Raw genomic sequence first — 12,058 nt, 5'->3', positions numbered from 1 at the left:
TAAAGTAAAGGAAGACAAATTTGATCGCAAGTGGGGGTTGATTACGATGTGTGGGATGGGGTGATGTTGGTATTGATGGAGTTTGTTGGGTGAGCTTGGCCGGGGTAAATTATATTTTTCTAATTTTTTTATGTATTAATAATTATTTAATTATTCTAAATGAAATATATTTGTACTTTTTGAAAGGTTATACGATATTATTTTTTGTTGTTTAATAATTTTTTATTTATTTAAAAAAGACAAATTAGTCATTTAATGACCAATATGGAGGGAATGATGTATAATGTATTTACAAATTGAAATACTGGAAGAATTTTTCTTGGGGTACATAACTTCTGATATAAGGATGTTCAAAATGGATATCACGTACCCCAGTAATAACCCATGTTGGGATGACTAATGCTAAAAAAGGTTTAGGTATGTTTGTTACACTTTCAAACGTTGGAGACATAAGTGCAAATTCGCTTTCAATGAAGATGAATCCCTTTCTCCTTTGGCAATTTGCAAACCAACTTTATATTTTTTCCGCTACTTAAGCTCGCTTTCTGACTTTGGTGCTTTCTACTTTCTCTCTCTAGGGTTTCTCTTCTGCAGGTGGAGGTCGTAATCTCTTCCCTGAATTAGAAAATGTTAAATTGTTAAAGCTTTCTATTTTATGCAAAAAAAACTGAATGATTCTTCTAACTGACTACCTCTTACTTTTCTATTTATATTTATACATGTATATAAATATGTATATTTTTACACATATATAGATAGATCCTCCTACTCTCTCTCTCCCTCTCTCTCTCTCCCTCTCTCTCTCTCCCCCCCTCCCTCTTGGCTCTGATTTCCTTTTTTATTTTTTTATTTTTTGGGTTGTGGTTGTGGTTTCAGATTCTGTATTGTACTTGAAGATATGCTTTGCTTCTTTTTTTCTTATTTCTATCAAGAATCATGCTTATTTCTATCAAAGACCAAAGTTCTATGATTTCTTTCTCGTCCCTCGATCTCTGTATATTTCTGTGGGTAACTGACGTGATATACGTATCATCTGTTCGCAGTGAGTGTACTGTGAAAATGGTGAGACAGAAGATTCAGATCAAGAAGATTGATAACTTGACTGCACGCCAAGTGACCTTTTCAAAGAGAAGAAGAGGGGTTTTTAAGAAGGCCCAAGAACTCTCCACTCTTTGTGATGCTGAGATTGCCCTAATTGTTTTTTCTGCCACTGGAAAACTCTTCCATTATTCTAGCTCATGGTATTCTAATTTCTTCTCCTGATTTTCTCTCTTGAACACACACACAACATGCCACTGGGGACGAAGCTTTGATGCTTTTGGCGACTGAGCTTTCAATCACAAAGCTAGATTTGTATTGAAAAATAAAGATATTAATAGGCTAAAACAACAGTAAAAATGATTAGAGAGACTTCAGAGAAGGTACGAATTAAATGGGCAGTAATGGAAATTATTAAGTAGAAAATTGCAGCTCCAATATGGATGCAAATAATCGGGAAGTGTGATACAAAGGATCGAACAAAACTTTGGGCGAATGGTACACTGATATATCATATATACCACATGTTTTTTCTCCTGTTTGCTTTTGTGAAATAGCTTTTGGTGAAGGTAGTGGGGGCAGGGGATGATGTAGAGTTGAAACAACGATGACCATGCAGGAAAATGTGAACACAAGGATGGCACAAAACTGAAAGTATTCTAGTATCTCGTGTTGTTTTCAGCAAATCTTTTGATCTTCAATAGTCAGTGGATACCATTGAATATGTTCATTTTTAGAGTCAATGTGGGACTGTGGGTAGTACAATTCATGAATGCAATAGCGTCCTCAGTGAGAGATGTCTTGGTTTCTGTATTTTGTGTCTAAGGTTTTCACCTTAAACATGTGAGAAATTAGTTGTTTTCCTATCCAACACTGTCTTGTCGAGTAAAAACTCCGTTCGATATATTAACAGTTTTAAAATAATGTGGTATAAAATGGTATCATGTCATGCAAATATCTTAAGTTGAAGTGTTTAGCCACCCATAATTATGAAATTGGTGCATGCCTTGTAGCTTCGACTAGAAAATACTGATTCTGGCTTGCACCAGATTGGATTGGTTAAAAATCCATTGGTTTACCATTCAATCAGATATCATCTTTAACAGTTACACTGGTTGCTTCTATTGCTTAAACAAGACATAGACCTATTGAAATTTCAAAAGTTGGCATCTCACATTTACATATGAAATGAAAAATCTTTATATAAGATTTTGCGAGTAGTAATCAACATCTATGAAAACACTTAATTAATTTATGTTATCTAAAAATGGTTTAGTATTAATATTCTGACGTTTCAAAGTGGTATTAAGTTCGTACTCATACAAGTATAAATAAGGTTGCTATATTTCTTGCTGGCACCTGAAAGGAAAAACTGAAAACTTATACATAGCCGGTTAAGTTTAATTCTACTGCTTCCATTTTGATTACTATTTGATTTTAATATTACTAATAAAATGTTGGGGATCGATAGATGATGAGGGTGGTAAATAGGTGCTGACCTAGTTAGGACATCCAGGTGTACATATCGATTCAATGAAACTGCATGCATTTTCAATGAACCTTCTAGAATTTAATATGGTTCAATGTATGTACCGAAGTGGAAATTTTTTTTTTCACACTGTTAGTTTCGTATTCATTACAAAATACGCAATAATTCATACAATTGAGTTTTGTATTCTATACCAAACATGCCATTCTATTTATAAAATATATTAGAATTTTATTTTGTCTTTTCCTATTTTAATTCGTTGAGAACTTGTTCCCCCATGTTATATTCTGCAGCATGATGGAACTTATTGAAAGGCATAGAAGGCAATCAGAGAACTCGAGCAAATTAGGGCAACCATCTCTCCAACTTCAAGTGAGATCACACCATTTATAGACAATTCGAATTTAAATTTGTCGTTTGTGTTTATGCTTTATATACTGAAATTATAACAAGAAAATAAAGATGAATAAGACTTCGACATCAATTAATGCAGTCAATTTTAAACATTACCATATGAGATTAAATAATGCAAACAAGATTATTTCCAGCTCATTAAATGTAGATTTATTTTTGTTGTATTTACCCCCATTTGGGCAATTAAGTCTATGATGCAAATAGTCCCATTTAATTTGAGATTATATTTTTTATTTTTATTACCTTAATATATAAGTCTTTTATCTTTTTATGTTTAGTACGATTTTTATTAGGATTAGGAGTTAAATCAAAATATTAAGTTTTCTGGATTTTTTTTTTCTTTGCATAAAATCTACTTAGGAGTAATTTGGTGTTATAATTGTGTTGTAGGATTGAGGGTGAATAGAAAGTTTGACTTTTTTCTTCAATTATCCACCTAAATGGTTAATTCGTGCACGCATTTTCCTTTTTAATCTCTTATTTGTTATCGTCTAGCTTCCACCCACATCGGTTGGTATTATAGCCTAGTCTACCCTTCTAACAATTAATTGATGAGGACAAGGTAGCTGTCATTGTGCCATGATTGACAATGGAAACCAAAGGCATGAACTAAGACAAATCTTCTAACATCTTGAAGTCGTAGCACAAAAGGTGGCCACATTGGTTATACTTGCACATCAGATGGTGGGTGACCTTTATATCTAAAACTAATTTATTGAAATAGAATAGCTCCAATACCACTTGTTGGAGATGAAGGAGGTGAATATGACACAATGTGAATTATATGATTGCATACAAAAAACAAGATTAAAAGTAAGAAATAGATTGACTGAGGGATCGAGTATTTTATTTGACAACTAATGGAGAAAATAATATTGTCACAGCAATTTCAGCAATTCTTCTAAACTAAATGAAGAGTCTATTATTTATAGGGGACATGTCGAAACCCTACAAGTAAATTAAAAGTTGGTAAGTAGGTTAAAATATGCGTGAAACAGATAAAAGGAGAAAATCCCAGATGACGCTATCGCTCGAGCGGCGTCTAGCGCCAAGTGAGCAAACGCCCTGTCACTTGAGTGAAATCTCAGCAATAGATGGGTAATAGCTCCCTACTCCAAAAGTTTGCCTACTACTCGATCGGCCACCTAGTGGTAGGCTAGCAAAAATGCGAAGACTTTCTTCCCTGTTCATTACTTTGATCTCTTCAACACCACTTCAACTAAACTCTAATACCGACTAGAATTTTGGTCAAAATACAACAATGGCGATGGGCAAGAGGCATGAGGTGGTGGTCACAACGTGCATGTTATGACTGACAAGGCTGGTGGGAGCCTGATTGTTGATAGGTTTGCAAATGGAAAATTCAAAGATGGATAGTGTTCTGGCAATTGAGGGGTTGACGTTGGTTATGGGATTTGCGAGCAACCTCCGTGGGGACAACAATATGAATTGGATCAAATACACTTCTTGAAACATTTAGAAATTCCAGAATTTTGCAGTGCAATAACTTGAATTTTTGGGTGATTTCTTAGGGATAAAATGGGATAGAAATGAAAAAATCTATTAGTTGCTCAAGTTTTTCAAGATATTTAGAGGCAAGATATCTACGATAATGTCTCTGTCATTTACGTATCAATTAAGTAAATGTCCCTATAAGGTGTTAGACGAGCGACGAAAGATTCAAGGATGAATCTTTTCCAATCCAAGGTGAGTGGTACAAGTGGATCCCATTTAATATAATATTTTATTGTTTATTTTTTGTTACTGTTATTTAATTACTCTTTTATCATCTTATGTCCAATAGGAACTATATTTTTATTAGGAATTTAATCAAAACAGACAAATTTTCTATCGATTGTTTTGCTTTGAAAGTCTAGTTAAGGGTTTTGATTTTGAATATTGAATTAAAACTTGAGTTCTCTTTTCAGTTACCTACCTAAATGGTCAATTCGAAAAATTTATTTTTGTAATTTTAATTTCTGTTATCCCTTTATACTTCTGCTTGCATCTAATTCTAATAAATAATCCAATTCCATTTTTGAGAAATGTTGTCAAATTTAGCAAAGTCTTAGTTCGTAAAGTCTAAAATAAAAATTATATGTTAAATAGCTATGGTAATTAAGAACTTGTTAGCAACCAGTTTCCGATTGTCTCAAACAAATAAATCCATCAACTTGAAGAAATTTATCGAATCTTTTCTACGCCCTTTAGACTTGCTTTAAACTATAAAAGGCTCTCTTCAACTTCAAAACCTTGTCTTCGTGCTTTTTCACAACAAACCCATGACCAACGGCGGATCTAGATGGTGGCGAGCTAGGTCGGCGGCCCTAGCTGAATCTGCTGGGAGATTTTTTTTTTCTTTTTTTAACAGTAGATTAAATTTTATATTAAGGGTAATTGACTCTATTTTCAAACATCCCTTATAGCTCAGTTGGTTAGAGCTTGCACAAACATATTTGAAGTCTCATGTTTGAATCCCTTTTCAACGGATTTGTTGTGTATTATTTTTACTCTACAATTTTAATCAAAATTCAATAGGGAGAGGGACAATGGGGATTCAAACCTGTGATCTCTTGCAAGAGTTATTGTAAATTTAATCATTATGGTACCTCTTGAATTGTGTCACTAAATTTAACAAAATAATGATTAGGTTTTAACTGTTTTAATACAAACAATTTTAAAGATTCAAATCTGCACTCTTCCTTTGAATTATACAAAATTTGACAACAATGTCATTTAATGAGTTCTGTTTATTTTTATAAGAGAATTTTATATGTTCAATTTGAACAAAATAATTGTTATATTTGAACTTTAGGCCTTGTTCGGTTTCTATTTTTTTCAAAATACATTTTCTCTCAATTCTTTCCATCCATACATTCTTTAATAAAATAATATTACACGTAACTTCAATTTTTTTTTGGTATTTTTAGTCACACGTTCTCCGTCAATCACTATTCTAAAATGCATTTTTTTGCGAAAGAATGGGTATCAAAAGGACTTAATATTTCATTGCAGCCGATTTGTAAATAGTCAACGACCGTCTTTGCTGACTCAAACTCCTGAATTCGCCCCTACCCATGAGGTTGTAGTATGTATACGTTTTGTTGTAGAAATTCATTCAAAAATGTCGATTGAACATCCATTTTATGCTGCCAGGAAAATTATAAGTCTTATTATTTCGAAAAGAGCTACTGGTGCAATGATTTTGTCATAATTGACATCATGTTCCAGATTGTAACATTTAGCTACCAACATTTGTCTTGTAGCATTTGATTTCACCATTTACATTGTTTTTTTTCCTCAAAAGTCCATGACTCCAATTGGCTTTTGACCAGTAGGTTGCATGACTAACTCCCAAGTATCATTCTTCTTAATAGATCTCTTCTTTCATGGCTTTCTCCATTATTATTTCTAACAGCATAAATGAAATTAATAATCGCATGCTGGGAAAATAGAAAAAATAAAGTTATTTCCTTAAGATGTGGATATAACTCTTCGGTATCGTTACAATTCTATTGAAAATATCTAAAATGATATGGTATTTTACTTGAGGATAATGAAGGTGATGATACATCTTGGAGGTAGAACTGACGGTGTTAATTAAGGCGGAATCACATCACCTTGTTCTCAACTCCTTTTTCTTTATCCTATGCCGCGTATCCAATTTAACCGCAAAGAGAAAATTGTTTCCTAATTGGGTTAACTGAGATCATTGACAGTATGTCCCAATTTATGCCCATATTGATTTGGCTTTAGCATAGTATAGGAAGTCTTTGCTTGATTGAGAGCTTCTAGAATGCCATTCATTGGAGATGGAAAAAAAAAAAGTTCTAATGCCATTATGTGGGCATCCGAGTTTGAAGAAGAGTAAGTAGTTTCAAGCATGAGAAAAAGGGAGATGGACAACCATTGATAAGAATTGACATATTCGTTTTGGCAAAGAAGGAGCCAATTCTAAAAGTGCTTTTGCCTTTGATCCAGTGGTAAGCCTTTCAAGTTCTTGAAGAAATTATAGTTTTCTTCTTGCTCAGTTTCAACGTCGAACTCAACATCTCTACTTGTGATCACATTCTTATTTATTGTGTTGGAGAGCTAGTAATCTTTTGATCTTGAATCATAGCCTATTAAGATTTATTTCTAACTGTTGTCATCTAATTTGGTCCTTCTTTCTTTCGAAATATGAGAAAAAGCAATGCTTATGAAAACTTGAATGTAATATACTTTACTTGAGTTCACTCCATGCTTCTTGATGAGTCATTTTGCACACTTTGGTGGGACAACTATTCAACAAATGCACAGCACGCTAAGCAATTTTAGTCAAAACTTTTTTGGCATCTTCTTAGTTTTCAGCATACTTCAAGTCATTTTCATTATTGTCATATTCTTTTCTCTGCTTCAAGTCATTTTCATTATTGTCATATTCTTTTCTCTGCTACGCCATTTGTTTAGAAGACAAGTGAACACAAAAAAAAAAATGATAAAATGCCATGATCTTAACAAAAATTCTTGAATGTGTTGCTAACATAATCACCACCATGATTTGAGCATAAGTTTTTGATCTTGTGACTACTTTGATTATTCACCATTGCCTTGAAATTCTTGTAAGCTTCAATTGGATCAGACTTTTCTATAAGAAAATCACCTAATATTTTACGAGAAAAGTCATGAATAAATGAAATGAAGTAATTACTTTTATCAAATTATGCAGGCTGGAGCGATCCATAGAGATCCATATGTACTAATTTAGTAGTCTTGATGCTCGAAAACTTGCTTCTTTCGGGAAAGTTTTCTGATTTCTTTTCACAGGCTCTTCGCAAAGTCGATTTGGATGATAAATATGTTATGGCCCCTTCACCATATTTCACTTTGTAAAGATTTAGACCGTCAAAATTTAAATTGCCAAGTCTCAAATGTAATAGACATGTTGAATCTTTCACCTGTGCCTGCAAACACTCTACTTCTCAACTTTGAATATTCACAAGATTATCTGTTTCTATATGATTGGAACTCTATGAATAAAAATTGGATAAAATTCAAAACATTTGTCTTCATAAAAGGAATATAGTAAACACTGAATATGTATTGTTCTTCATTCTTCATTTGGATGAGAATTTTACCTTTGACTTGCACCTTTGAATCATTACCAAATGTGACGTGGTGAGTTAGTTCTTCAAGTTCCATGAAGATAGATTGATCTCCACACATATGATTACTTGCTTAGGTGTATAAGTACCAAGAATTATTGCCTCCTTTTACCTTGTATTTTCAAGAGTAAAATTCATTTTCGTATCTTTATTTTAATCGTAGGTGGATTGCTCCCCCACATTGTTACTTCTGCACTAACATACAAAATGACTGAGCTTGTGAACATTATATCATTCAATTTGAGATTTATCATATCTTCAACCATTATTCTTTTCTTCCTCTTTTTTGAGATTGTCTTCCTCACCCTCTTGAATTATATGAATATTGGATTGATGTTGAGAATTTCTTTCTCCAATTCTATGTCCTCTTCCATGTTTTCTACCTCTTTGGTTCATATTGTTCTTCTTACACGTTCTTTCCTTTTTTCAACACCTTTTCTTTGTAAGTTTGTAGTGTACTCACAGTTTCATCGATAATCATTTCTTCCAAATCTTTTGATTCTTCTACTGCCACTGCAATGAAAATTAAATTTTTTATGTAATAATCAATTTTTTTTGCTGATTACTAAAATCACTTACTTCTTTACGATGCCTTTTCATCTCATTGATAATCACCAATTGTCGTGAAGAGTAATTTGAAATTCGTACAGATACTTTTGCAGATAGAGCTTCATGTTCTCGTGCCAATGATTGAAGACGAACCTTTTTAATTTTTTTCGCACATTTGTATATAATTTGAAAAATCCCATATGCTTGCTTTGAATGGTAGCATTTTTTACACCTTTTGAAAAATTGTATCATTAAGATCTTGATGAATCGTGTTGAGAGCCTTTTGATTCTTCATCTTAGTTGCTTGTTGCAAATCTATTCGTGTTTAAGATCCGCCTTCTTCATTTTAAGTTTCAAAACCTCTCTCTACCAAGTCCGCAAATTTTGAGTTCCAACATATGCTATCATACGGATACATCACTTACTATAGTTATCATCAATGAGTTGATGAACGGAAAGATAATTATTGTTTGTGATCTCTTATTTCCACAATCTTATAAATGGCTCTAATGCCACTTTTGTTGGAAACTTGGAGATGGAAAACTTTTGGAAGATGAAAAATAATATTCTCTTTATTTCTTAACTCCCCAAAATGACTTATGGAGCAACTTATAGAAGATAAGACAATATTCAAGTGAATGCTCAACTTTATATGTTGACACTCCTAAATAACTTATGGAAAATGAGTACATTCACTGATATTTCATAGGTTTCACAAATCATGAATTTAATCAAATACATGTACTAGTTATTATAGGAAAACAAATCTTGAAAATAATTCATATATTTTCCAAGTACATGAATAATCCCAAAAGACATGAATGAACTTAACTAAATAAATGTTGAACTTGAATAAAAAAATGAAGAATATATTTCAACAATATAATGCCAAAAACACAAAATGTTATGTCATGTGTGATATTTGATTAACCCTATTTGCATTTTTCTCTCAGGGAAATGATAGCCATGGCTTGCTCAGCAAGATGCTAGTGGAGAAGACTCGTGAATTAAGGTGAAATATGGCTGTGAATTAAAGATTTGCTGTTACGCATACTCAAGTGCATTGCACAGTTGAGACACAATTATAACTATGATAGGCAACTCAAGGGAGAAGAGCTCCAAGGACTTGACACGGATGAGTTGATCAACCTAGAGAAAAGGGTACAAGGAGTACTAAACCATGTTGTGGAAACAAAGGTATTATTACCTACAATTCCGTGTTTTCCAGTGTTTCCTGTTTAGATTTTTTGTGCTAACATCTTTGTCTTTCTGTGGGAAGAATGACAAGTTTTTTAAAGAGATAAATATGCTCATGAAAAAGGCAAGACCTCAAACTTTATCTTTTAATGAAAAATATAATCATGCTGCTCCTTGTTAAGAGTTAAATTCGGTAAATAGATAAAATCAACAACTAAAGGCTTAAGCTAATTAGTTGACTTTCCTTATATGCAGGAATCGATTTTAATGGAAGAAAATGCTAAGTTGAAACAGCTAGCAGAAGTGAGAGTTGATCTTTTATTTCCAAAGTTACATATCATTTCTCATACTGCATGCTCGCATTGGAATTTAGTAGTAAATTTCGCGTTCTCAAGTCATAAAGTGAGCTGTTTATGCAGAAACCTGATGGTACTGGAAATATTATTGAGCAAAGCAATTCATCCGAGTGTATCACCAATTCTCATGGCTCTGATACTTCCCTCAGGCTGGGGTACTAAATTTTTCATTAGATTCATGTGACCTAATTCAAATTTAAACAAAAAAGTACTGTCTTAGTAGGCTGTAGTCTCAGATCTTTTTGACCGTGTGTTTATGTTAATTTTGGCAGCTTACCTTTCCCCAACTGAAGATGATGCTAGGAGACTGCAGCAGAGAAGGATAATTGTCTATTTTTCTTAATAGGATATGATTATAAATTGTTGTGTAAGTGAGTTGAGTGTTAGGGGCCAATGTTGTGGATTTACGTGGCTTCTGATCATCTAAATCTTCTGTTTTGAATTTGCTTGTGCCATACATTTATGCTGAAATCATGCTATTGAAATCATACGATCCAAGGAAATTTACGAGGTGCATAAAAGTGAAATTTTGATTTCTTAACACATGAAATCGAAGACAATGTTCTGATTTTTGAACAGGGATGAACTGAAATTTGACTGTAGTCAGTTGGGCGGTTTAAAAAAAATAAAATGTTAAATTTACATTTTATATTGTCAATTAGAAAAGTTGTTCTGATAAAAGAAAAAAAAAATGTCATCTTTCTTAATTTGACTTTTATGGCATTTTTGGATTTATATTTCATAAATATCACGGTTTTTGGATTCTTATCCTTCTCCAATCGCTAGAGAACTTAAGCCCCTATATGTCTATCAATATTTTATGACTTTTTTTTCCCCTTCTTTATGTTCATTTTCAATTACGTTCTCTTACAGTAAAATATTTTGTAAATAAATTCAATTTTTTTTCACATTTTTAACCATACATTTTATAAAAATTCATATACAAACAGGGGCGTGGTCCATGCATTTTTGTTAAGAATATATGGCTTATCTCGTACTATCAAAAGCAATACTTACACGCAACAGAAATCTAAAACAAGCGCACATAATTTAGTCCCTATTTGGTAGAAATTTTCTGAGAATAGATTTCGTTAAAAAAAAAAGAGTTATTGGGAGAATATGCGATTAAAAAGAATGGAAAAATCATAAATTTACGTGAAATATTATTTTATTAAAAAATATATAGTTAAAAATGAGTTTTTGAAGGAAAATGAGTTTTAGAAAACGAGGGCCAAACAAGGATTTAAGAGTCTCTAATCTCTGTGCAATGGATACGTTCACTTGCTGCTGCAGTGTTTCACTTTAACAAAAGGGAAGCAATTTATGTTCTGTTTGACCATCACCAAAATGAATTTTACATTAAGCAAAAGATTTCGAATTCAATTATAAATAATCAAAACCAGAGAAAGAGAGAATAATTAAATAGAATGAACCTCAGATGTCCAAATTCTTGATATGCAAATTGTGCAATAACATCCTTCAGAATTGGACTCAAATTGGCCTGTTTAGCGCCGATAGGAGGCGGTTCATGGCGAGACTCGGAGCCAACTTATCCAAGCCTTGGGCGAAAGCTCCATTTCTTCACCTATATATACACGGGATATTTATTCTGTTCGATGCCACGTGTCAAGGTAGATTTATTTTCCTCCATGTGGCCAAATAAATCTATAATGCAAGAGTCCGTTTAATTTAAGATTATATTGTTCAATTTTATTATTTTAATTGACTAGTCTATTATCATTTTATGAGGATTGGGAGTTTAATCGAAATAAGTAAATTTTCTTGAGTTTGTTTTGCTTAAAAGGCTAGTTAGGAGTGTTGAATAAATTTAGTGTTATAATTGAATTGTAGGGTGGTTGATTTTTGATATG

At 32.7% G+C, this 12,058-nt stretch overlaps 1 protein-coding gene across 3 annotated transcripts; it reads left to right on the top strand.

The window, feature by feature from the left end:
- The first annotated feature begins 500 nt into the window (after nucleotides 1–500).
- Nucleotides 501–10,703, top strand: LOC111410287 (MADS-box protein SVP-like). Of its 3 annotated transcripts, none has more exons than XM_023040554.1 (9): nucleotides 501–600; nucleotides 1,044–1,241; nucleotides 2,821–2,899; nucleotides 9,588–9,646; nucleotides 9,732–9,831; nucleotides 9,914–9,955; nucleotides 10,087–10,160; nucleotides 10,251–10,342; nucleotides 10,460–10,703. In XM_023040554.1, the coding sequence occupies exons 2-9, from the start codon at nucleotides 1,060–1,062 to the stop codon at nucleotides 10,528–10,530; spliced, it is 699 nt and encodes a 232-aa protein (XP_022896322.1). In that variant the 5' UTR covers nucleotides 501–600; nucleotides 1,044–1,059; the 3' UTR covers nucleotides 10,531–10,703. The 3 variants fall into 3 exon arrangements, with proteins under 3 accessions (XP_022896322.1, XP_022896321.1, XP_022896320.1); XM_023040553.1 differs by having other exon boundaries at nucleotides 518–594; XM_023040552.1 differs by lacking the exon at nucleotides 501–600 and having other exon boundaries at nucleotides 796–1,241.
- The last annotated feature ends 1,355 nt before the right edge of the window (nucleotides 10,704–12,058 follow it).

The sequence above is a fragment of the Olea europaea genome, chromosome 15 (assembly GCF_002742605.1).
Source record: "Olea europaea var. sylvestris chromosome 15, O_europaea_v1, whole genome shotgun sequence".
In the NCBI taxonomy this organism is placed as follows: domain Eukaryota; kingdom Viridiplantae; phylum Streptophyta; class Magnoliopsida; order Lamiales; family Oleaceae; genus Olea; species Olea europaea.
The sequence above is the reverse complement of the archived record's forward strand: the minus strand, read 5'-3'. Positions and strand labels throughout refer to the sequence as shown.